This window comes from Macrobrachium rosenbergii, chromosome 17 (genome assembly GCF_040412425.1).
Source record: "Macrobrachium rosenbergii isolate ZJJX-2024 chromosome 17, ASM4041242v1, whole genome shotgun sequence".
Taxonomy (NCBI): domain Eukaryota; kingdom Metazoa; phylum Arthropoda; class Malacostraca; order Decapoda; family Palaemonidae; genus Macrobrachium; species Macrobrachium rosenbergii.
Window position 1 is genome coordinate 35,175,958 of NC_089757.1, and position 27,307 is coordinate 35,203,264.

Here is a 27,307-nt window from a genome sequence, read left to right on the forward strand (position 1 = left end):
TGATACTTTGTATACCAGTGAAAAGAATGAAGGAAAACAAAATTGTACACTAGCAATCTTTCAATTTATTCAGAGTGCATGTACATTCAGCACGCTACATGTTTTGGTTATACAGTGAATAACTGATGCTGCAAAATTATTATTGACGATAAGCAAGCATTCGTATGGGCCAAGCTAAATGGCTGTGAACTTGAACAACCAGCTTTTAAATAACAGAGAATTTATATAATCAATTACTTTCCAAAAATTTGTTTAGGGGCTGCCTAGTGGTTTAGTTCTGTGGGCGTTGATGCATATCAGTTTCGGAAATAAGAAGAATATTTTACGGCATTTGATATTTTTTTATTTTCCTTCTGAAAAAAAAAAACTGCATTTAAAAAATTTTAGTTTAGTATACAGTAGTCCTGTAGTATATGAATTTGAACCACATTTATTCCTTTCGGGCAAAATGGTGCGTGGTGTCATCGGCTTGTTTGTGTCTACCAAACTGACACGCACGCTCACGTATGTATGTATATGTATATATATATATATATATATATATATATATATATATATATATATATATATATATATATTTACAGTATATATATATATTTTATATATAGATATTATATATACATATATATATGTATATGCATACATACATATATATACTCACATACAAGTATTTCCTGTGTATATGTGTGCCATTCTAGAAATTCGTTAGAGAAGTTACTTTTGCTTCTCAATTAGAGACTTTATTTTTTATCCTATAGTAATTCATGGATAAACATTTCTCTTATATCAAAATTCATTTTATGAAATGTGAATAACAGTTTTTCGTCCGCTTAAACTAAATCTGTTTATCCGTATATGCAGATTATGTTTGTTTTAGCTCGAGAGGAATTTCTTGTGAATGGTTCATGTTATATCAATGGTTTAAAACGGGAAACAAATAAAATGCTCTGAAATTCTTCGTCGCAATCGAGTTTTCTGTACAGCCGCTACAGCGTATAATCAAGGCCACCGAAAAATAGATCTTATCTTTTCGGTGGTCTCGGTATAATGCTGGCGAACAGCGCCCATGGAACTTTTAACCATGGCCTGGTGGTGGCCTGTTCTATATTGTTGCCAGAACCACGATCATGCCTAACTTTAACCTTAAATAAAATAAAAACTACTGAGGCTAGAGGGCTGCAATTTGGTATGTTTGATGGTTGGAGGGTGGATGATCAGCATACCAATTTGCAGCCCTCTAGCCTCAGTAGTTTTGAAGATCTGAGGGCGGACAGAAAAGTGCGGACAGAAAAATCGGAGGCAGAATAAAGTGCGGAAGGACAGACCAAGCCGGCACAATAGTTTTGTTTTACAGAAAACTAAAATTTTAACAATTTTTTCCCCTTTAAAAATTCGTCCGTAATAATTCTTGAAGAATTATTGGATCGTAAGCTTTTAAACATCGACGCGAAAAAGTAGTTAATCTTGCCTTTTTTTTTTATTTTTATTTTTTCCTGATTCTTTTGTTTTGTCAGTGTACCATTGAACTTCAATGTCATTTTGGAAATTGCAAAATGTAAGAATTTTTTTTTCCGATGATATTTAAAGATTTTAGAATTTCTTTTTTTTTATTTCCAGAAAAATATCAGTGTCTGTTTATTAGAACAACAACAACAACACCAATAATAATAATAATAATAATAATAATAATAATAATAATAATAATAATAATAATAATAATAATAATAATCTCATACTTTAGTGTACAAATTTCTTGAATGAATCACCGATGCTACAAACATTCACTTTTATTATTTACAACATTTATTCCTCGTGAAAAAAATGCACAAATATTTTAAAGATTTGTCACGTCATTACATTTCATTTTATATATTTTTTCTATTTTATTGCTTAATATTTATAATATATTTCCCATAAAAAAACAGAAATATATAAGAAATTCGTCACGTCTTCACTTTTCATTTTATACACTTACTTTTTTATTGCTTATCATTTACATTTCCCATAAATAATAAAATACAGAAATATATCAAATATTCGTCTCGGTTTTACATTTCACTTCCAGGAAGAGGTAATGATTTATGAGAACTCTAAAAGGTTATTTGGGACATTTTATCAAGGTAAAAAATATTCGTTATCGCCCAATATCAACTCATGAATTGAAACCTCGTTGAAGACTTGATAATTGTACAGTACATTAATTTGAAAGGAAATTATCAATTCGCTTGCCATCATTGACAGTAGTTTTAAGGTATGATGTCCAACTCTTGTTATAGCGTTAAGTGTTAGCATTATTATTATTATTATTATTATTATTATTATTATTATTATTATTATTATTATTATTATTATTATTATTAGGGTGGAGGCCTTCTCTGAGGGCAGTAGCGTTGAATGTTGTGATTATTATTACTTTAATAATAATAATAATAATAATAATAATAATAATAATAATAATAATAATAATAATAATAATAATAATACGGCTTTGTTACGAGTCTGTCTCAAAATCGGAACCAATTTCATAAGCCGTTGTTTGTTGTAAATGCTCTCTAGTAATCTCCATGCGTTCTACAACAAAACTGTTTATGAAAGATTCTCCGTTAGAGTTTCATCCCCTACCTTATTCTTTATATTATTGTTTAAAAAACAACCCGAGCAGTTTTGTGAATGTTTGTTGTGCGGAATTCTAGAGAGAATTCCCCGTCAATAATTTAAATTATCCGTCTTTAGGGAATACAATTATTTTGATTCTAATAAGCTAAAAAGGGAAGTGGAATTCACCCTGAGTGCCACACATATTGCTTATACATTTGTGTTTATACATTACTGAACTGAGTATGTGTGTATTCAGAGAATGAGAGGAAATTTCAAACAGAGTTCTGTACAGAGTTTATAAATGAACTTGTATGTGTGTATAAATACATTAGATGTTACATAGTTTGTGAATGAAATGGATGTGTGTATAAATACATTAGATGTGAATGTGAGTGTATGCGCTTTATTTCTTCATTCATTGCAAGAGAATTGTTCTCGTTCTAGGAAATAGTTGGTAATAAAATCGGAATGTATATGAATACAAATATTACTGATTTTTTTTTTTTTATATTTAGGGTAGGTATTTAAATGTAAAAAGGAAGTTCATGTATATATGTGCAGTATATATATGCATATACATAAATTATATATATAATATATATGTACATATGAAAAAATATATATATATATATATATATATATATATATATATATATATATATATATATATATATATATATATATATATATATATATATATATATATATATATATATATATATATATATATATATATATATATATATATATATATATATGTTATATGTGTGTGTGTATGTAAAAATATCAAGGCAAGGTACCTATTGATTTGCAGCACATAATGTTATGTTTGTACACAACCAGTAGATCATGGTACGTGTCTTCCTTATGGATCTATCTCTGTATGTTTATCGAGAGAGAGAGAGAGAGAGAGAGAGAAAGAGAGAGTTTTTTCCTTATGCCGTGGTATTAGGAGAATAGTGTTGGCGGCCTGAGAGAGAGAGAGAGAGAGAGAGAGAGAGAGAGAGAGAGAGAGAGAGTTTCTCCGACTGTCTGTCTATACATGACTGTTTGCCTGCCGCTTTGTATCTGTCAGAGTCAGACCCAGTCGCCCCTTACCATCCCTCTCCCCCCCCCACCCTTCCCCATGAGCCTTCCCCTCCTCTCCCTCCCCCTCCCCTCCCCATCGTCCCTAAAACGAAGTCTTGCCAGTATTTTCATTTTCTAATTTCATCTGGTTCTCCGCGGGTTTGGGTCGGGTATATCCTCTCCCGAGAAAGGTTGTGCCCGCATTTTTCTAATGGTGCTCGGGTGTGATGTGGCAGTGATAGATTCGGTTTTTTGAGAGCCTGCTGCTTCTCTTGGTTTTTACTATATTATAATTGTATGTGTGTATATATATACGCATGTATATATGTATGTGTATGTATGTGTGTGTATATATATATATATATACATATCTATACATATACATATATAATATTATATATATATATATATATATATATATATATATATATATATATATATATATATAGAGTATATATATATATATATGAACATGTTTATTTAATAAACACAGTGCCTCCCCTTAACTTCTAGGCTTAATAGCAACAAGTTTGCCAAATTGTGAAAAGAAATCGGAAAGTTAACTGGGTATTGTGGTTATTAAAAATTACAGATATGTATATATATACGTGTGTGTGTGTTTGTGTGCGTTTGTGTATGTGAGTGTATTCTCTAGGGTCTCCACGCTCAAAATCTTACGATAAATGTTGGAGTCGTACAGTCCAACTCTGTCTTTTTTTTTTTTCCTCATCGCCAAAAATGAATGTTTGTAAAAGGCAAATGTCCTTGAGAGTCATTGGAAACCTCTCATTGTGTTTGTCGGATCATTGAGAATCTCTTCTCCTGGTGGTTTGCCTTGATTTTTTTTTTGTGGCTTGATTATTTTTCTTGATTTTTACTTTCCTTTTTTTTTTTTTATTCGGGATGTTTGCTTCAAAATTCTCAAGCTAAAGGTGATTAAGTGTATATGTTTTTTTTCTTGGAATCATCGTCTAGGACGTTCTTGGAATGGGAACGCGTCGATTATATCTGTCGTGGACTTTGCAATGTCTTGGTTAATGTATTTAATATATTTGAAAAAATATTTTTTATTCAGGGTGTATACTGCTTCAAAATCCTTAATCTGAAGGTGTTCCAGTGTATATTTTTGGAATCGTCGTGGACGTTCTTGGAATGGGAATGCGTCGATTTTTTTCTGTCAAAAGTCTTCGGAAAAAACCAAATAAACTTCTTAGACTTAGTGATTCTTTTATGGGTATTTATCTAAGTTATGAAGTATTTGCTATTGGTTTGTGCGTTTCCAGTGGATGCATAAGGAAATTGATAGTGATAATTTTATTGCCATCATTAATTTTTTTTTCTTTTTCATTTCCAGAGTGTGCTAAAGAAATCGATTGTAATATTTGTTTTATCTGTCATATCCTCATCGTATAATTTTAAAAAGAACTTTAGTAAATAATTATGAATCACTTACGGGTCGTAATACTCCCTGAATTATTATTATCATTATAATAATAACTATTATCATTATTATTATTATTATTATTATTATTATTATTATTATTATTATTATTATTATTATTATTATTATTAGAGGTGGTTCTAGTGAAATAATCTATGCCTATGCCTCATATACAAAGCTGAAATGACAGCTGCATTAATGCTTCTGTTAGGCAAATACAAGTTCCTAGATGGCTGTTATTTTAGGCAAGCAAGGAAAGCTGTTTTCCTGCAGCTGCCGGTGAGCAAGGTCTTGCCGCACTTAAGACTGACTGCGCATTGTATATTAGCCTTGCTGACAGGAATTTGTATAGATTTATAAAGTTATTTATAATCAGAGATAACATTTGATTTCGGATTCAATTGCTAAAAAATCAGTTTAAGAATCACTGCTGCCCTTATATTTTCTTTACTTAATTTGACAAGTTTTTTCGCCATTTCTGAATGAGTAAAGTTCCTTGCGGATTGTCTCTCTCTCTCTCTCTCTCTCTCTCTCTCTCTCTCTCTCTCTCTCTCTCTCTCGTGGCAACATATCCAGTGCCCCGACACATGTTTCTTTAATATCTTGAATATTCGATCTTTGAAGTTTTTTTTCTTTAGAAACTTGCTTGTTTGCTGTCTTAGAATTGGTCAGCTTTTTTTATTTTGTTTCATTTTTATTGCCTTTGTAATTAACTTGAAAAGAGGGTCTTTAAAACTGTGGAAATGATAAACTCAATGTAGATTCTTTATATATATATATATATATATATATATATATATATATATATATATATATATATATATATATATATATATATATATATGTATATATATACATATATATATGTGTGTATATATGTATGTATATATATATATATACTCATATATGTATATATATATATATATGTTATATATATATATATATATATATATATATATATGTGTGTGTGTGTGTGTATATATATATATATATATATATATATATATATATATATATATATATATATATATATATATATATATATATATGTGTGTGTGTGTGTGTGTGTGTGTGTCTGTGTGTATACAGTATATGATTTATTTGTTCTTCAGACAAGTTCACTCTGTTTATGTAATCCGATAATTATACTTATCTTCCTTTAATGTGGATTGCATCCCAGCCTTTCAATAACATTATTAAATAACTTGGAAAGTCAATGAAAATCATAGTTATGATTTGAATCATCAGAGAAAAAGCCAATAAGCTTTTATAATCATTATTATTCAAGCAATTGCGTTTCGTCAGTATACAGTGATGTAAGTTCAAATACCTCATTGTAATAATGATTACCTGTGAATTGGGAAATTCGTCATTATACAGTGATATGCTTTCAAATACCCCATTGTGATGATTACATCTGAATTTGGGGAATTCGTTATTATACAGTGAAATACATTCAAATATCCCATTGTAATGATTAAGGGGAATTCGTCATTATACAGTGATATACATTCAATACCCCATTGTAATGATTAAGGGGAATTCGTCATTATACAGTGATATACATTCAGATACTCCATTGTAATGACTAAGGGGAATTCGTCATTATACAGTGATATACTTTCTAATACCACATTGTAATGACTACATCTGAATCGGGGAATTCGTCATTATACAGTGATATACTTTAAAATACCCCATTATAATGATTACAGCTGAATTTGGAAATTCGTCATTATAGAGTGAAATACATTCAAATAACCCATTGTAATGATTAAGGGGAATTCGTCATTATACAGTGATATACTTTCAAAAACCCCATTGTAATGATTACTTTTGAATTGGGTAATTCGTCATTATACAGTGATATGCTTTCAAATACCCTCATTTCAATGATTACATCAGAATTGGGGAGTTCGTCCTTATACAGTGATATACAGTACATTCTAAAACCACATTGTAATCCTTACATCTGAATTGGGGAATTCGTCATTATAAGTGATATACTTTCAAGTACCTCATTATAATGATTACATTTGAATTGGGGAATTCGTCATTATAGAGTGAAATAAATTCAAATAACCCATTGTAATGATTAAGGGGATTTCGTCATTATACAGTGATATACTTTCAAATACCCCATTGTAATGATTACATTTGAATTGGGGAATTCTTCATTATACAGTGATATACTCTCAAATGCCCCATTGTAATGATTAAGGGGAATTCGTCATTATACAGTGATATACATTCTAATACCACATTGCATCTGAACGAGAGTTGGAGGGGGGAATGCCTTCTTACCCCGTCCCCTTCCCTTCCCTTTCCCTTCCCCCAAAGAGGAAGGAAAGAACGAAGGGAGGAAGAAAGAGAAGTAGGTGTTATCCGTAGCCTTCTCCCGAGTGGCCTTATGCCGTAACGCGGAGAACTTGAAGCTCGCCCTGTCACCCCGCGTTGTTTAAGTAATTGTCATCTGACACACCAACGGACCCTGGGACCTTCATAAATAATACTCACCGACTTGGATTCCCACTTACTGGACTAAGGAAGAAGAGGATAAAGAAGAAGAAGACGAAGAAGAAGAAGAAGAAGAAGAAGAAGAAGAAGAAGAAGATGATGATGAAAACGAAGAAGAAAAGAAGAAGAAGAAGAAGAAGAAGAAGAAGAAGAAGAAGATGGTGACGATGTTAAAGAAGGAGAAGAAGAAGGAGATGATGAAAAAGAAGAAGAAAATGAAGGAACAGAAGAAGAAAAAGAAGAAGAAGAAAAAGAAGATGATGATGATGAAAACGAAAAAGAAAAGAAAGGAACAGAAGGAGAAGAAGAAGAACGAGTAGAAAAAGAAGAAGAAGATGATGCAAAAGAAGGAGAAGTAGGAGAAGATAATGAAAAATAAGAAGGAGAAGTAGGAGAAGATAATGAAAAATAAAAAGGAGAAGAAGGAACAGAAGACGAAGAAGAAGATGAGATAGAAAGACTAGAAGGAGAAGAAGATGGGAAAGGATTTCATTGTTTATGTATCAATTTATTTTTTCTTGTTTACTTATTGACTTTTGTTATTTATTTATTTTTTTTTATTGCTGGGAGACGGTATTCTGTTTTCCTGGTATTTTCATGGTATTTATGTAAGGTTACCTACCGCAAATCGTTTGTGATATCATGAATATTAGGATAAGAAAATAAATATACATAAAGTACAGACACTTGCATATATACATATATATATATATATATATATATATATATATATATATATATATATATATATTATATCAGTATATATATATATATATATATACTATATATATATATATATATATATATATATATATATATATATATAAAATTTCTAGTTCAACAGAGCATAACAAGAGTTGTAAAAGCAGCCATAACTTCACGTATTGAGGGCGGGAGGTACTGCTGAATATTTGAACGGCGAGAGGAATCTCTTTCATATTTTACGATTGCGTCAAGTCACTTGTTCTTCCTTTTTATCTATCAGCTGAGCTTAGAGCTGAGGAAGATTCTGGAATGGAGAGAAACTATTTTCGCGACTGGACTTATTTTTCGTCCATTTCTTATCTGTTCCATATGGCTCACAATCCCCTTATCCACCACAGGCGCTGCGCGCGTACGCGCGCAATATCAATACCACATATATATATATATATATATATATATATATACATATATATGAAGACAAAACCCATTGTCTCATTTACCTTGTGGTGTATTGCATATATACATGAAATGTTGTGATTTTTTAATCTTATATATATATATATATATATATATATATATATATATATATATATATATATATATATATATATAATATCTTATTACTCTTATTATTTTATCTAAATTAAAAACCAGTGAAATTAACAGTAGCTCCAGGATTTACAAATTTTAAGAAAACTTTGAGGAAGCACATAAGTTCTAACAAGCTGAGATATTGTTTCCAAAATCTGACTAATGCTGAAGGCTTCTAATTCTAGTCTTTTCATGTTTATTGTCTTTGCATTTTCTGTTTTGAATTCTGTCCACTTGCTACGCTGATCGTCTTTGGGATTAATAGTTCAGTTATACTTGTGTTTGCACTATTATCTCAGTGTGTGTTGACATATGTCATTACGCATGCGCTGGAATGTTGGCAAAATTGTTATATCTAAGAATAGATGCTGGATATCAATAATTTTTATTTCCAGGATTATATAATAATAATAATAATAATAATAATAATAATAATAATAATAATATTATTATTATTATTATTATGTATCTTAATTGTCAATTGTCAATATCAGTAAGCTTTACCATTTGAGAGTAGAATTTCTATCTGGGTCTATTAAAATAACATTAAGATTTCCTTTAGAATTTTTTATCTGGGTATAGTAAAATAACATTAGGATTTTCTTTGGAATTTTTATCTGGGTCTAGTAAAATAACATTAAGATTTTCTTTAGAATTTTTATCTGGGTCTAGTAAAATAACATTAGGATTTTCTTTGGAATTTTTATCTGGATCTAGTAAAATAACATTAAGATTTTCCTCAGAATTGTTATCTGGGTTTGGTAAAATAACATTAGGATTTTCTTCAGAATTTTTATCTGGGTCTAGTTAAATAACGCTATTTTCTTCAGAATTTTTATCTGGATCTAGTTAAATAACACCATTTTCTTCAGAAGTTTTGTCTGGGTCTAGTAAAATAACATTAAGACTTTCTTTGGAATTATTATCTGGGTCTAGTAAAATATCATTTGGGTTTTCTTTAGAATTTTTATTTTTCATCTAGGTCTAGTAAAATTACTTTAAGTTTTCGTTGGAATTGTTTGTGGGTCAGGCAACTGACAAAATTGCATGAAAATCTGACGAGGAAGTTATTTAAAAAAAAAATAGAATATATTATTTGTACGAGCATAAACAATGACTTTCACCCTAGTAATGGCGAAACCTCCTAATAATTATGATAATGAATTCTAAAAATTTAGCTTAGCTGAAAAAATAGACTGTCATGTTCTGAACCATTTTTTGTCCAGTAAAAATGAGAGGAGGCAAGTTTACTAAGACCTTGCATAATTCAGGAGTGTTGCAAAGCACGAGAGAAAGTGATCAGCTGATGGGATGGCGTAGATAGTTAGCAGGAAAGCGGATTCATTTCCGACATCAAGGAAGTTCAGATGTGCCTACTAGATAATGGGATAGGACGCAGCATAATCATGCTTAGTGATGTTACCGTCCTGACGCTTTGAGTGTTCTGGACAGGTGTATGAAGTGTCTGTGAAACTCTTTTATAATTTTTTCTTACGTCTGTTTCGTCAGTGATTGAGTGGTCGAGGATGGGTGTGTCAGTAGCTACTGTCTTGTATTTCTGCAAAGTCATCCTATGAAATGGGAACTACCTTAGCAATGCTTGATATATTTTTAAATGTAACAGTGATGCTTTCACAATGCCAGAGAATATTGAAACCTTTAGTGATCCCGTAAAATTTGTTGTTTGTCATCTGAGGTACTTTTCAGTTTTGACGATTTTGCGAATTTTGAAAAATGTTCCAAGTTGAGCCATAACATTCTTTTTTTTATTTTTGAGCAGGGGTGAAGAACGCCACTTCTGGTATTACCATTCCTTCAATAATGTATGAAAATAGTGTTTACACGACCTATTAAATGGCACTGGAGATGAGGTGCCCTTATATAATGAGGTGATATTATTATGGTTGGAAATTGATATTACTGAAATGCTCTTTGAAATTTTAATACTTACAGAAGTATTCATATCTGATTTTTTAGTGACCCTGTGACCTTGAAAGCTAGCGTTTCTTTAATCATTTTTGTTAAGTAACCATGGGGCCATGGAGCACAATTCTCATTGAAATCTTTATCTCCAGAGAAATATTCATAGCTGATTTTTGTGAGCTTGTGATCTTGAAACCATGTTTTTCATAATCATTCTGGTAAAATAACCACGGGACCATGTGGCACCTTCCTGGCCAGTTTGATAAAATCAGATGTAAAAATGGGGTCTGTGATAATAATGTAAAAAAACTGAAAAAATTTTCTTTTCCTTAGAGATGGAGGATTTTCATGAAATTTATAAAAGTATAAATAGTTTGGAAATGTCCGCATTTTGGATTTATTTAGAAAAAAAAAACACTTTTTTTGAAGTGAACTGAGTTTTGCATGTTATTTAAGACATTTAGGTCTTAGTTGTAACTTTTCCATTCGTTCATTGTATAAAAAAGAAAAGCTTTCATATCCCCAGCTAATGTCAAATATTTTATTTTATGATGTCTGTGAGCGTTTTGACTTCCTGTACGAATCAGTAGAAATTTTTGCGTATTAGCCAAAAAAAAAAAATAATAATTTTAATAGCTCTAATATGCATGCATTTTTTTTTTACATTTTTTAATAATGTGGATGATGTGCTTATCGTGTCCCCGATAGTGTCACAATCACTAATATGGGTTTCTCTCACTACCAGATCAGAAGGATCAAGCAGCCAAGGGTAAGTATACACACGCAGGTGCCTGAGAGTTTTGCTTAGAACCTTTGTTGACCTTTGTTGATCTCCATTTCGACCTTTTTCTTATTATATACCCGTGACCAGCTGCCCTTGGAAAAGACCCCGAGGAAAGGGCGTTTTGAACCGCCCTCTCTTCTCGTGGCACTGTTGGTCTTTTGGTCCCTTCAGGATGTCTTTGGACTTCCGTTCCTTTCTCTCTCTCTCTCTCTCTCTCTCTCTCTCTCTCTCTCTCTCTCTCTCTCTCTCTCTCTCTCTTTCCTCTACTCTGTGCTTGGTAGTGATTGTTGTTGGGGAGTTGTCATTCTTGTGTGCAGTCAGATTTACGATTGAGGGCAGAATAATCATTGCATGTTTGATGACCGTTGCTGTAATCATTAATTATATCGTCTGTCTCGGTGGTCACTCTCTGCTGACTGCTTAATTCTCGCCGCTGCGATTCCGAGGTTGAAGATGACAGTGACACTTGGTGAAAAGACGAGCACTGAACCCCTTGCTTTCATGTGGAACTGATGAGAAAGGATGAGATAGTGAGATGTGACTGAACATTCGTGGACTTCCATTGCACGATATAGTCTTGTTGTGACATGAAAATGGTGGTAACAGAGATAACAGATAAGTGATAGGAGAAGAGTGATAATGGATAAGAGTTATACCTGATAGGAGAAGAGATTTGAAATAAAAATAGCAACGTACTCTCTGTAAAAAGAAGCTCTTGCGTTGCGGAAAATTATTTAATGAAATTCACTTTAGAGAGGGCCTCCATCTGGGTGATGAAAATGATAGTTCATGATTCCATTCCTAGCAGTTATAATTAAGACTGGTTTTGCTTCATGCTGCCACATGCTTGCTTTGTAGTTCCAGCGTGGCAGTCTTCCAGGTTAAAATGTTATTAATATCACCACTGATAATTGCAAAAATTAATTTCAACCTTATATTCAGGGGCAATTATTTTATCATTATTATATATACCCGGGCACTTACAATTTTGCATCAGCTGTAGCTGAAAAAATAATCGTTATTTTTCACAGGTTCAGATGGGCACTTTTGGGGTACTGTTAAATCAGTAATTATAGTTTGCTACTTTAAAAAAAAAAAGCTAAAGGCACTGCTTTTGAACTTACTGTTAAACAAGTGTACTATGATAAATGGAAAAATATCTTTGAGGACTAGGGTTCGTCAAATTTATATTTTTTGCTGACATTTTGTTTATCTTTTTTTTCGGAAACGAGTTTTTGTGTTTCGTTTTTTTATATATATGTTCCCTAAGTGTATGTGTATGTGTTTATGTCCAATATATTTATTATTATTGTCTAAGCAGATATACACGGGTTAACGTTTACAGTATATTCAAACCAGTTGATTATGTAAGTGAACGTAACAAAGGAAAAACGTAATTCGCTAATATCGCATTGCTTCCCCGCTAAATCTAGTCTCTCCTCTCTCTCTCTCTCTCTCTCTCTCTCTCTCTCTCTCTCTCTCTCTCTCTCAGATTCAAATTTCCCCCCTCATAATCATGTAGATAGTGCTTGCATTATGTAAAAATAATGTATTCTATTTATTTTCCTTCATCCATTCTTGTCTTCACAATATTTTGCTTTTGTAATATTTTGCTTTTGTTAGTCATCGTTTCTTTTTTACTTATTTATTTGTTTAGTTTATCATTTATTTGTTTATTTAGTTATATATTTATGTATTCATTTCCTCTTATCTGCATGTTCCTGCTCTGTTAATCTTTGGATCGATAGGGGTCTTGGAAACATAGTCCTTTACAAAAAAATGTTCATATTATCTTGCAATCACTCTTCTCCTGTTCGCCTACAAGACAAAACAAGTAATAAATGCGCTGAAGTTTCTTCGGCGCAATCGAGTTTTCTGTACAGCGTATAGTGCTGTATGGAATTTCAGCCACGGCCCATGAAGCTCTTAGCAGCGGCCCATGAAACCCAGCCACGGTCCGGTGGTGGCCTGTGTTGTTGGTACCTCTAGCGGTGCCAGAAGTACGATTAAGGCTAAATTTAACCTTAAATCAAATAAAAACTACTAAGGCTAGAGGGCTGGAATTTGGTATGTTTGATGACTGGAGGGTGGATGATCGACATAGCAATTTACAGCCCTCTAGCCTTAGTAGTTTTTAAGAATCGAAGGCGGACAGAAAAAGTACGGACGGACAGACAAAGCCATCACAATAGTTCTCTTCCACTGAAAACTAAAAAGGGAAGTTACTAATTGAATTTCACGCCTGTGTGTGAGTATGTCGAAAATCGTCCAGTCTTCCCCAGGAATGTCTGGAAATTGCAAATCACGCTGGCCAAGTAACCCTTGAGAAGTAACCTGTGGCTATTTTGGTGTTTGGTGTTCCTTAAGAGGGAATGAACGTCTCCGGGCCTCTCGCGACAATAGAGGTCTCTATTACAATGGCCAAGTGTTAAGAAGAGGAACAAAAAAAAGTGTTGAGAAGAAGAACAGAAAAAAAAGGGAAAAAATGTTGCTCTGCCTAATTCGTCGAAATTTGCCTACAATTGCCTCGAAATGCGATGGTGGTCTTAGAGAGAGAGAGAGAGAGAGAGAGAGAGAGAGAGAGAGAGAGAGAGAGAGAGAGAGAGAGAGAACTATTGTTTATTATGAACTAATAGAAATTTACATATTGGTTCAACTTCTTCAGAAATTAATAGAAGTCACGCAAAGAACTTTATCAGTCTAAGTTCTTAGTGAGAGAGAGAGAGAGAGAGAGAGCAGTGATGTTAAACCATTGTCGTATTACAAACCAATAGAAATTTGCACATCGGTCCGGCTGTTTGTCTAAAAAAAAACAGATAGAAGTCACGCAAAAAACTTCTTCAGTTTAATTTCTTAAAGAGAGAGAGAGAGAGAGAGAGAGAGAGAGAGAGAGATAATCGCCCTGACATAAAATCATTTGTCATATTATCAGCTAATAGAAATGAACTCATCGTTTCGACTGTTTATCATGTTTATAAAAATTAAATGGAAATCACACAGAGGACTTTATCAATCACATTTCGTATAGAGAGAGAGAGAGAGAGTGTGTGTGAGAGAGAGAGAGAGAGAGAGAGAGAGAGAGAGAGAGAGAGAGAGAGAGAGAGAGAGAGAGAGAGAGAGATGCACACAGCGGTTCGATTGTTAACCAAAGAAATAAAAAAGAAATAGAAGTCACGCAAAGGACTTTTTTTTAGTCTTGTTTTCCTTTCTTCCATATTCATTTCCTTGCCTTAGCTTTCCATCTCTCACTCCTCAGTTTTAATTCCTTCTGTGTTGCTTTGGGTCTTTTATCCTTCTCCCCCCTTCATCCCCCCCCTTTTCCTGAACCCCTCTCTACCCCTTCCTGAACCCTTCTCTTCCTTGAACCCCTCTCCGCCCCTTCCTGAACCCCTCTCTACCCCTTCCTGAACCCCTCTCTACCTCTTCCCTGAACCCCACTTTCTCTTCCTGAACCCCTCTCCTCCCTTCCTGAACCTCTCCCCCTTCCTGAACCCCTCTCTATCCCTTCCCTGAACCCCCACTTCTCCCCTTCCTGAACCCCCACTTCTCCTTCCTGAACCCCCCTCTATCCCTTCCTGAACCCCCCACTTCTCCCTTCCTGAACCCTTCTATCCCTTTCCTGAACCCCCACTTCTCCCCTTCCTGAACCCCTCTCTATCCCTTCCTGAACCCCCACTTCTCCCCTTCCTGAACCCCTTTCTATCCCTTCCTGAACCCCTGTTCTCCCCTTCCTGGACCCCTCTCCTCCCCTTCTACACTTCCTGAACCCCTTTCCCTCCTCCCCTTCCTGAACCCTTCTCCTTTCCTTCCTGAACCACTTTCTTCCCCTTCTCCCATTCCTGAACCCCTCTCCCCTTCCTGAACCCCTCTCTACCCCTTCCTGAACCCCTCTCCTCCCCTTCCTGAACCCCTCTCCCTCCTCCCCTTCTTGAACCCTTCTCCTTCCCTTCCTGAACCCCTTTCTTCCCCTTCTTCTATTCCTGAACCCCCCTCCCCTTCCTGAACCCCTCTCTACCCCTTTTGAACTGCTCTCTACCTATTCCTGAACCCCTCTCTATCCCTTCCTTAACCCCTCTCCTCCCCTTCCTGAACCCCTCTCCTCCCCTTCTCCACTTCCTGAACCCCTCTCCCTCCTCCCCTTCCTGAACTCTTCTCCTTCCTTCCTGAACCCCTTTCTCCCCCTTCTTCCATTCCTGAACCCCTCTCCCCTTCCTGAACCCCTCTCTCACCCTTCCTGAACTGCTCTCTCCCCATTCCTGAACTCCTCTCCTCCCATTCCTGAACCCCTCTCTACCCCTTCCTGAACTGCTGCTCTCTACCCATTCCAGCTCTCCGTTGGGTTAGCTGGTAGAGCTGCGGACTGTCACTCGATGGGCCGGAGTTCAATTCCCCCGGCCGGCTGATGAAGAGTTAGAGGAATTTATTTCTGGTGATAGAAATTCATTCCTCGCTATAATGTGGTTCGGATTCCACAATATTGTAGGTCCGTTGCTAAGTAACCAATTGGTTCTTAGCCACGTAAAAATAAGTCTAATCCTTCAGGCCCAGCCCTAGGAGAGCTGTTAATCAGCTCAGTGGTCTGGTAAAACTAAGGTATACTTAACTTATTTTAACTCTACCCATTCCTGAACCCCTCTCTACCCCTTCTTGAACCCCTCTCCTCTCCTTTTCCACTTCCTGAACCCGTTTCCCTCCCCCCCTTCCTGAACCCTTCTCCTTCCTTTCCTCTCCTCCTCTCCTCCCATTCCTGAACCCCTCTCTACCCCTTACTAAACCCCTCTCTACCCCTTACTAAACCCCTCTCCTTCACCACCCCTACTTTCTGAACCCCTCCATGCGTCTCCATTCTTAATTACCAGGAGAGCAACGCTGCATAATCAGAGGTTCCTTCCAAGAATCGTGTTGGGGTCTCTAAGAAAAGATGACGGGGGGTGGCTGTGATAGACTTTTGGGGGGAAAGGGCGAGGTGGGAGGGGGGTTAGTTCAATAGGTTACGGTATATATAGCGTTCTAGCGTTCCGCATCGCTCCGGGCGCGTGACTTCCATTTCTGTTTAACTCCTGCTATCGAGGTTTTAGTCAGTGTTTTTTGGCTGTTTTTTTTTATTTTAATTTTTTTGTATGCGATTGAAAACATCGGCTTGTTCGATTGGTTATTTACCTGTTTAGTGATAGCTTTCCATCATAGCAAATTTAAGATGTTTACTACTATTATTTTTTTTTTTTCAAATTCCCACAACCTCAATTTGTTTCATTTGATACAACAATCAGAAGTGATAGCTTTCCATCATAGCAATTTAAGATGTTTCCTACAATAGTTTTTTTTTTTAATTCTCACAACATGAATTTGTTTCATTTGATACAACAAACAGAAGTGATAGCTTTCCATCATAGCAATTTAAGATATTTACTACTATTATTTTTTTTCAAATCCCCACAACATGAATTTGTTTCATTTGATACAACAATCACATTCACGTTGTGGGGATTTAAAAAAAACAATAAGACCCACTGTAACTTAGTAGTGGAATAAAGGAGTTACTTGCAATATTAATAATTCTGTTTAGGCATTACTCAAATGTGGCGGCTGCTATGAATACTGCTTATAATGCTGCTTTTCTACATTATTACTCTGCTATTATGCTGCCACTACTTTTCCGATTCTCTGACTTACTTCTAGTGCTACTGCTTTTAGTGCTACTTTTCCAACCGCTATACCCAGTACTCTGTAAAGTAAACTGGTATTAATTGCTCTATAATATAACAACTATTTTAGCGTAAAATTAAACGCATTCTGTTAGCCTTGCTGATGAATTTCCTTCTATTTCATTTATCCTATCCCACTAATGCCTTTTTTTTCTTTTTTATTTTTTGTTAACTCTGTAGAAAGGCCCAACCGATATTCGAGTTGAGCTATGGGTGAATACATCGATATTTAAATTGGCTTTAGGGGCGGAGAATATGCTTTGGGTATTCAAATTGAGAGATCGAACGATGTTTGAACCTGAATCTAATGATTTACGGTTTATTTATATCTGTCATTTTGTTTATTTTTGGACTTTACAGTTTATGCGTTTAAATGGCATTTCGTTTTTTTTTCTAAAAAATGAACTATTGGTTTTCAGCGTGGCTATGGTGATGTTGTCAGTCTCTAGGAGGCGATTGCTGCTTTAGCTTTATAGAGGTGCTTTTTTTCTTTTAGATTGCTGCTTTATAGCGTTATAGAAAGAAGGGGGTTTCTGCTTTATAACTTTATAGAAAGAAGGGGCTTTAGAATTCAAGAAAATTGATAGATTCGTAAATGTAACTTGTAAGATTTTCACTCCCGGCAAGCTTTATAGTTTAATAAGTGATCTGGACTGCGAGAACATCATCAAGGCTGCATAAGAACGCGAAAATAAAATCAGGAAATTGTGCTATCTAAAATCTTTTGCCTAAATAGCTAATATGTTAATAAAAGATTTATTTACAGCATTTAACAGTCAACGCTGTTGTTCCTCAGGGTAGTGTTATCGGCCCACCACTATTGAAGTTCTTGGGGTTCCTCAGGGTAGTGTTTGTAGCCCACCAATATTCTAAGTCATATTGGGGTTCCTCAGGGTAGTGTTTTCGCCCGCCTCTGTTTATGTTGTTGCTCACTATGTGGTTTGAGCATGAAAATAAGCTTGTTGCTTATGCAAATGATTTTCCTCTACTGCTAAATGTAAAATAACACTGTAAACAGAACGTAATGTCAGGATACGATATTGTATATATGTAATGGGAATCTGCCACTGGTAATTCGCAGGTGTCTGAAATAGGTGTAATAATGGTTACATGATTCTGATCTTCGCTTTGATACAGTGAATGCTACAGTTACCGTTTTCATGTTTTATCGCTGTTGTTAAATCGCTAATGTTAGTGCATACCTCTTCTGAGCGAAAAGTTAAGTATACCTTAGTTTAACCAGACCACTGAGCTGATTAACAGCTCTCCTATGGTTGGCCCGAAGGATTAGATTTATTTTACGTGGCTAAGAACCAATTGTTACCTAGCAACGGGACCTACAGCTTATAGTGGAATCCGAACCACATTTAGCGAGAAATGAATTTCTATCACCAGAGATAAATTGCTCTTATTCTTCATTGCCACTATACAGATAAGCATTTCCCAGATATTGGCCCAAAGACTTATATTTTTTTCAGTACTGATTATCGTTTGTTTTACACCTGTAAGCGCTTTGCATTATTTTGATAAACTTTCTGTTGTAAGTGACTGCACTCATAAAATATTTTATGACTGGGATACCCGGCATAAGCTAAGGTACACAGTTTCTAGTTTTACATCTACCTGGGTACATATGAATTGTTATAAAGTTTCGGAGTATGAGTATACTTACACATCTATTAGAGTGTGGAACGATGCAATTTGTTCCCTAGTTTTCCTGCCGACATTTCGATTTTGCAAGCTGATCGTAATTAGACAGTGCGGTTGCCTGTTGCGTTGATGTGTATCATCTGCATTGGTCATTTTCTTGCTTGATAATTCTCGTTGAGCGTCGGAGCATAATTGCGACAGGAAATGATGTTACTCTTTCCCTCCGTTTCAAAACCGTTGGTCATGTAATCATGTCTGGTGGATGAGCTGTTATTCCACCCTTGAGAAGAAGAAGAAGAAGAAGAAGAAGAAGAAGAAGAAGAAGAAGAGGAGGAGGAAGAGGAGGAGGAGGAGGAGGAGGAGGAGGAGGAGGAGGAGGAGGAGGAGAAGGAGGAGGAGGAGAAGGAGGAGGAGGAGAGGAATGAACGAACATCCTTTGGAGGAGAGAATGTATAAGTGTGCTACAAAGACGAATATTTAGGGGATCTTCTCCTGAAGAAGAAGAAGAAGAAGAAGAAGAAGAAGAAGAAGAAGAAGAAGAAGAAGAAGAAGAAGAAGAAGGAGGAGGAGGAGGAGGAGGAGGAAAATAAGCTTTTTGACTGTGCGTAGACTGCAGTTTCTGATCGAGCTTTATTGACTAGTACACTGACTGAATAGCACTGCAACACCTATCATTATTTTTAACTATATTAAGTGCTCAAGTTTTTTACATGACTTGCAACCTTTTCCTCTTTGACCGGACACCTGGGACGAAAATACCCAGTCAGTACAACAATTTAATTATTTACAGTTTTGGTTAATTCACCTTTTTCGTCTGTCTGTGTTGTTTCCCAACCCAAAGACACGACAACAGTCATTGCGAGTCTGTGCAATAATTTATTTATTTGCCTTTATTGGTTAATGTACTTTTTTCGTCTACCATTTATCGTTCATCCCAAATCTCGGGGACATGACAGCAACAGTCACATAGTCCGCACAACATTTTATATATTTACCTTTTTTGGTTAATTTACCTTTTCGTCTACTTTTTATTGTTGTTTCCTAACTCAAAGACATGACGACAACAACAGCCACAACAAGAAAAAACAACCTATAGAACATTTCACTCCAAATTATGTAAGCCGAGAGTGCAAGGAACCATCTTTTCAGCAGATTAAGAATTGATATCTCTATATAGAATTACCCAAAGGATTGATGCGTTCAGTAGTAGGTCATGCCACAAAACACTGGCCAGTCAGATAGAATGTCATCCTCTCTGGTCATGTTGCTAATCCTGGGCTCTGGTTGGTCAGGTAGTCTTGGGCAGCCAGTGATGCTATGGCTCGAATGATTTTCCTGCGTGCCATGACCTCTTATGGGTATGTTTGCTGTCCCGTCCGCGGCGTTTTGCAACGTTATCCAAAAGTTCGTGCGCTGGTTTAGTGTACAGGCAGATGGTAGGTTATTTTTAAAGGGATTTTAAGGTCGTTTTTAAGGGGATTTTATGGTTTTTTAAGGAGATTTTAAGGTTGTTTTTAAAGGGATTTTAAGGGTATTTACAAAGGGATTTTATGGTTTTTAAGGAGATTTTAAGGTTGTTTTTAAAGGGATTTTAAGGGTATTTACAAAGGGATTTTAAGGTTATTTTAAAGGGATTTAAAATTTTCTAAAAGGAATTTTAAGGTTATTTTTAAAGGGATTTTAAGGTAATTTCTAAAGAAATTTTAAGGTTATTTTTAAAGGATTTTAAGGCCAATTTTAAAGGGATTTTAAGGTTATTTTTAAAGCGGATTTTAAAGTTATTTTTAAAGGGATTTTAAAAATGTTTTAATGGAATTTTAACTTTATCTTTAAAGGAATGTTAAGGTTGTTTTTAAATGGATTTTAAAGTTAGTTTTAAAGTGATTTTAAGATAATTTTTAAAGTAATTGTAAGATTATTGTTTTGAACGGGATTTTAAGGTTATTTTTAAAGGGATTTTAGTGTGGTGCATACAATGCCTTGACGTGTCTAACTGAGATGTTATGATAGTTGTACTAGGAATCTTAATTTTACTAAATTAAAATACTTTGGAATCTTTGCTTGAATAAACCGTCAAAAATCTGCCGTTATTAACTCTTTAGCTTTGGGAAGACTTGTTCTCTTAAAATTTTAATAAGATTTTAGTAGTATACAAATGCCAGAAATTTCAAAAATTTCCCATCTTAACAACGTGAATTTTTAAAATGTAAATTTTTTTACATTCTGGAGTTATTGGTTCCTAAAATTGAAATGATAATTTTTTTGTGACTCTTAAAGACTTCAGTTTAACGAGCAACGGTATATGAATGAATTTAAAGGTTCAATCATTAGAACCTCAATTAAAAATAATCATATTCGGTTATATATGGAAACGCTCTGAGTCACTGTCTTAACAAGGTTCATGAATGGCTACACCTGCCGCTTTTTAAAAATCTGATCTCACGTGGGTATAGATTTTTCAAAGACAAAGAGTTCTCGTTATCTAAACTTGGAACTCATTTGCATTTTCAAATGGTTCGAGAACTGAAAAGCTTTATCGTGAAGTAAACTATTTTGATTGAAAATTTTAATATATATATATATATTAATGTATATATATATATATATATATATATATATATATATATATATATATATATGTATGTACACACACACACACACACACACACACACACATATATATATATATATATATATATATATATATATATATATATATATATATATATAATGAAATATTACCAGTGCCAACAAAAAGCATTAAATACTGAAGTAGTTATAACAACTAAGATGGTAGTTTTTTTGTCAGAAATTAGACTTCTGTAAATGAAACTACGGCGACCTTCTTAAGTCTCAAAAAGGCCAATAGAAAACTAAGAAAGCTTGATGAGTATTTTTAAGCAAGGTAGCCCTGGTTTTTAAACAAATCTTGTAGAAATATTTTGCTCCATTGTAAGACTGTTTTAAGTTTAGTTTTCATATTGTTTATATTGATAGGAAGCCCTATAACACACACACACACACACACACACACACACACACATATATATATATATATATATATATATATATATATATATATATATATATATATATATATATATACATATATATATATCACACATAACACAGGTGAAAAATAAGAAACAGGGTGTAGGTCTGACCGGTTTTCGACTTTATTTCCAAGCCATTGACGAAGGTCCTTCGTCAATGGCTTTAAATAATGTCAACCGGTCAGACCTCCACACCCGTTTCTTATTTTTCACCTAATGTTATGTGTGATAAAATGAATCACGTACAAAAGTGATAATAATCATATATATATATATATATATATATATATATATATATATATATATATATATATATATATATATATTAAACCACAAATATAGTTTAATATCTACTTCACTGTACCTCTGGAATAACTTACACTCAAAGAGGAATTTAACTGGTAAGTGCATTCTCACCAGTGGGATTCGAACTGCTGCGTGGCTTAGAAACAACGATGCAGTGACTTTGACCACTGAATATGAAAAATGTCACGGATATATACATATATATATATATATATATATATATATATATATATATATATATATATATATATATATATATATATATATAATATGTGTGTGTGTCCAGGTGCTTCCGAGATCATGCGTGCATTAAGAAAGACACTTGCCTAAAGGAATTGAATATTACCTCTATAATAGCGACCACGAATTGACAAAGAGCGACGTCCCCCCCTATATAGCATAGTTATCAATTATGTTGATGTCAGCGGCGAGGACGAGAATGACCTCACTTGATGGACGACCCCGGCAGCCAATAGATGTCAGAGTACATGTGAGATCTATCTCTGCTTATCTCGCAGCTCACACCTTTTCTCTCAAGTCAGGGAGGGGGCGGTGGAGGAGGAGGGGGAGGGGTAGGAGAAGAGACATCGACTTCTGCTGGTTGCTGCTGTTTTTGCTGTTTTTTTTCTGCTGCTGTTTCCGCTGTTTTTTCTGTTGCTGTTTCTGCTGTTTTTTCTGTTGCTGTTTATGCTGTTTTTTCTACTGCTGTTTCTGTTGCTGTTCATGCTGTTTTTCTGTTGCTGTTTCGGCTGTTTTTCCTACTGCTGTTTCTGCTGTTTTTCTGATGCTGTTTCTGCTGCTGCCACAGCTAAGTGTTTTGCTGTAGGGGCTGCTATAAGAGGAGTAGGGAGGCCCTTGATCCCAGCTCGTTTATTGTGAATACCTGGCGAGACTCTTTTCAGAACTGAGGTAGTGAGGAGGGGGCCATTTCCTTGGCCAAACGTTGGGTTCGGGCCAGGGAAAGAGAAAGAGAGAGAGAGAGAGAGAGAGAGAGACGTGGACAACACACGTACGTGCATATGGCTCACATAATTTAAAACAAAACAGAGTTAAATTAAATGAGAGAGAGAGAGAGAGAGAGAGAGAGAGAGAGAGAGAGAGAGAGAGAGAGATAGAGAGAGAGAGAGAGAGAGAGGCTCACATTAGTTAAAACAAAACAAAGTTAAATCACATGAAAGAGAAAAACATAAATAACAAATTGCAAGTCACAAGGAGAGAGAGAGAGAGAGAGAGAGAGAGAGAGAGAGAGAGAGAGAGAGAGAGAGAGAGAGCTACAATCTCTGGCGGTGATCGCCCACGCCCTATGACTTTCACTGGGTATAAATGCTTGGCACGGGGCAATATGTTTTCCACTTGATTAATTCCCGCGGAGATGCCTTTGATTTGTCTTGCAACGAAGAAGGCTTAAAGAGAAATGTTGATTTGCATTTGTTTGTGTGAAACAAACGCCAGGGAATACAATCGTACTTTGAAATGGTATACTATTTCGTGGATAATTAATTGTATGCTTCTGTTTTATCATTGATATAATTTTTCTTATTTTTGCTGTTATTTCATTATTATTATTATTATTATTATTATTATTATTATTATTATTATTATTATTATTATTATTATTATTATTATATAGCCGATTACTATTTTTATCCTTGTTTCTCGGGCATCTAAATTGTGTGTGTTATGTTGTCTCTGAAATACAGGATATTATTATTATTATTATTATTATTATTATTATTATTATTATTATTATTATTATTATTATTATTATTATTATTATTATTAAAAAAATACTCACAGCAGCACGAGTCTTGAAATAGAGAAACAAATCCACAGTTGTGTATGGGTGCATATATTGAAAAATAAAATTTCCTACGTATTCCCGAAAGCTCTCCCTAGAGATTGATTTTTAAATTATGTACCCATATATAACCGTGAAATTGTTTCTCCATTATTATTATTATTATTACTATTATTATTATTATTATTGTTGTTGTTGTTGTTGTTGTTGTTGTTGTTGTTGTTGTTGTATTATTATTATTTCCGCTCTACATCGATGAATGTTGTTTGTTCAAACGTCACTCGCCATCTGCCGAGGAATCTTTACCAAAACACCCCGGCCCCCCTCCCCCTAGGTGGTGGTATTTTGACAGCGTGGCCAGAAATACGAGCCGCCTGATAAAAAGGGAGCCATAACATAATCGCCGCTTATGTTCTCATTTCACGACCGAGTTGTGTACGTAAGGCAACAAACAAAAATTTCGTAAGTAGGTCCTGGTTGAGACCATACCCTCCGCTGCACCCCCGTCACCAGATACCCACCCCCCACCTTGGAGATACCCAGCAGAGTCTCCGAACCGCTGACCAATCAGCGATGGCTGGCTGCGAGCTAGCTGGCCGATGATTGGCCGGTCGCGTTTTTCAGCTTTGACAGGGTGTTCATGCCCATGCCCATGCCCGTGCCCGTGCCCGTGCCCGTGCCCTCAGCCTCCCTGGGCCCGACGAGATCCGACACCTTCCGTTTCTATGGTAACCGGCCGTTGGCAGGTCCTTCCCTGTTGTTGTAGTTGTTGTTCTTGTTGTGGGTTGTATTTATAGGGTCTCAGATACTTCTTCTTAGAGTAAGGCTTTTTATTCAGAACTAAGCAAAGTTAATTTTAATGTCTTCCTTTTCATTAAATTAGAATTTTTATAATGGGCTTCATGTTGGAAAATTCTCCTAGATGTTCCTAGTCCATTCCTTCATAGTTTTTTTTCTTTATATGAATTATAGAAGTATTTTACCAAGTTTTAATTCTATTGTCGCTTATTATTTCTTATTCTTTTTATCTACGATATGTCGACCTTTAGTTAGTTGTATAAATTGCTGATGATAAGTATGTTATTAGTTACATTTTTTACTTGTTCACATACATGCTTTGATATACTGCGTGTGTGTATATATATATGTGTAATATATATATATATATATATATATATATATATATATATATATATATATATATATATACATATCATATACATATATATAAAGTATATATTGCTAATTTATCTGTGGCGTGGTGGTAGCACACTCATTTCACAAATTGAGGGAACCAATGTTCGATTCTAGAACTGCACTCTACTGTTGTCTATCTCAGCTGGAGTTGAGAGAGAAAGAGAGAGAGAGAGAGAGAGAGAGAGAGAGAGAGAGAGAGAGAGAGAGAGAGAGAGAGAGAGAGAGGGAGAGAGAGAGAATAAATTACGAAACACTCCCAAGACACTCCATAATCCAGATGCGCCCCACAACAGTTGATTAAGAACCAGATGACTACGCACGTTAACAGATGCAGTACAAAAATGAAATTGCAGAATCTTAGTTTTGTGAAATATCTCTATACATATTTATACATATTTTTTTTTCGTGAGGAAGAATGTTACACAAAATTTCATGTGTGTAATTCTTCAACGCACAGGCATGAACTCCATGCGTAATGACTCGTGGGGAAAACAATGAAATCATGAGAACAATAGTCCTTCATGTGTGGTCGTCTTTTCCCCAATGTTTATTCAGTATGACAAACGAAGAATTAATGATGGGTAGTTCATAGCATATACATTTTAGAATGTTGATTTATATTTATATTTATACCGATTATACAGTATTATTGATTTGTATGCTTTGCACAGAACCGAGTTACTTTAAACTTAGATGGCGAACTATTTGTTTTCTTAATTAAATTTTATTACATCTGATCTGCCCTAAAATGGAAGACTGCAGTATCTGCAAAAATACAATACTGAGAAAAATGGTAGATTCTCCCTTGCCTTACTATTGATTTTGCAGATACAGCAAATGGGACCCCCTAAATACTCGTGGAAAGCATTGAAGAATCATTCTGAAACTGCAGTAACTTGTGTATTAAGTGTTTCACGAGCCCAGTAGGTTGCATATGTTAATTTCGAAATTTTTGCAGATGTTGCACTTTCCATTTTAGGGTAGTTATATTCTTAGCTGTAGTAATTCATGATTCTTTATCAATAACAAGATTAGTTATAAGCGAAACACCTATCTTAATGTTTATTTTCGTTGACAGGAGAAAATGACCCACTGATTTAAATTTGTGTTACTATTTTCATCTCGTATACAGCTTTCACAGGTAAATAATTTCAAGACGTAATCACAGGTGCACTCTTAAAATGATATAGCAGGAGCTGTCGCAAGCTAAGTAATTGGTAAATTGTTCATCCGTAAAGAAATGTTTGGAAGTAACGGGAAGAAAGTAGGAACAAATTTCACTTAATGGGCTTTTTTTCTTCGGCCATCAACTGGAACGTGAATGTTCGTCGACTTATTATTATTATTATTATTATTATTATTATTATTTATTATTATTATTATTATTATTATTATTATTATTATTATTATTATTAAGAAATTCACAATCTCGTGAAAAATGATAAAAATTAACAATTATATAGTAAATACATTACTATGTAAAATGAACAAAGACTTTCGGTCAGTGTTAACGTTAAAATGTAAAATGAGAGACGGGCTGTTATCATCTCGCCCCGCCCCCCATTTTTAAAAGCTATTCATAAGAAAACTTCCCTCACATTTTACATTTTAACGTTAACACTGATGAGTCGAAAGTCCTTGTTTATTTTACTTTGTAATGTATTTACTATATATGTTTGTGGATTTTCATTACACATTATCACTATTCTTATTTATGATAGTAGTTGTAGAAGAGGTGGTACTAATCTATTTTGCAGTAGTAGTAGTAGTAGTGTTGATCTGCGTTGCAGATGCATCTGTTGCAAATGGCTTCGTAGCATTTGTGACGGGCTGAGCTCCTCCCTTGATCCAAAATGAATATTCAGATAAAAGCTGGCTTTGCTGACGAGCGAGCTACCTACCTACCTACCTACCCAAGGTATATATACCTACCTCCCTACCTAAGGTCTGTGTAGTGCCTACCTCCCTACC

At 34.7% G+C, this 27,307-nt stretch overlaps 1 protein-coding gene across 2 annotated transcripts in view; it reads left to right on the forward strand.

Moving 5' to 3' along the window:
- Window positions 1-27,307, forward strand: part of Scr (Sex combs reduced) — a 201,226-nt gene that overhangs the window by 33,102 nt on the left and 140,817 nt on the right. Inside the window, exon 2 of one of the 2 annotated variants that reach the window (XM_067119833.1) lies at window positions 11,589-11,612. The exons of the other annotated variant lie outside the window; for it this stretch is intronic. Coding sequence (XP_066975934.1) covers window positions 11,589-11,612 — 24 coding nt within the window. The remainder of the gene's footprint in view (window positions 1-11,588; window positions 11,613-27,307) is intronic. 2 annotated transcript variants of the gene reach the window in all.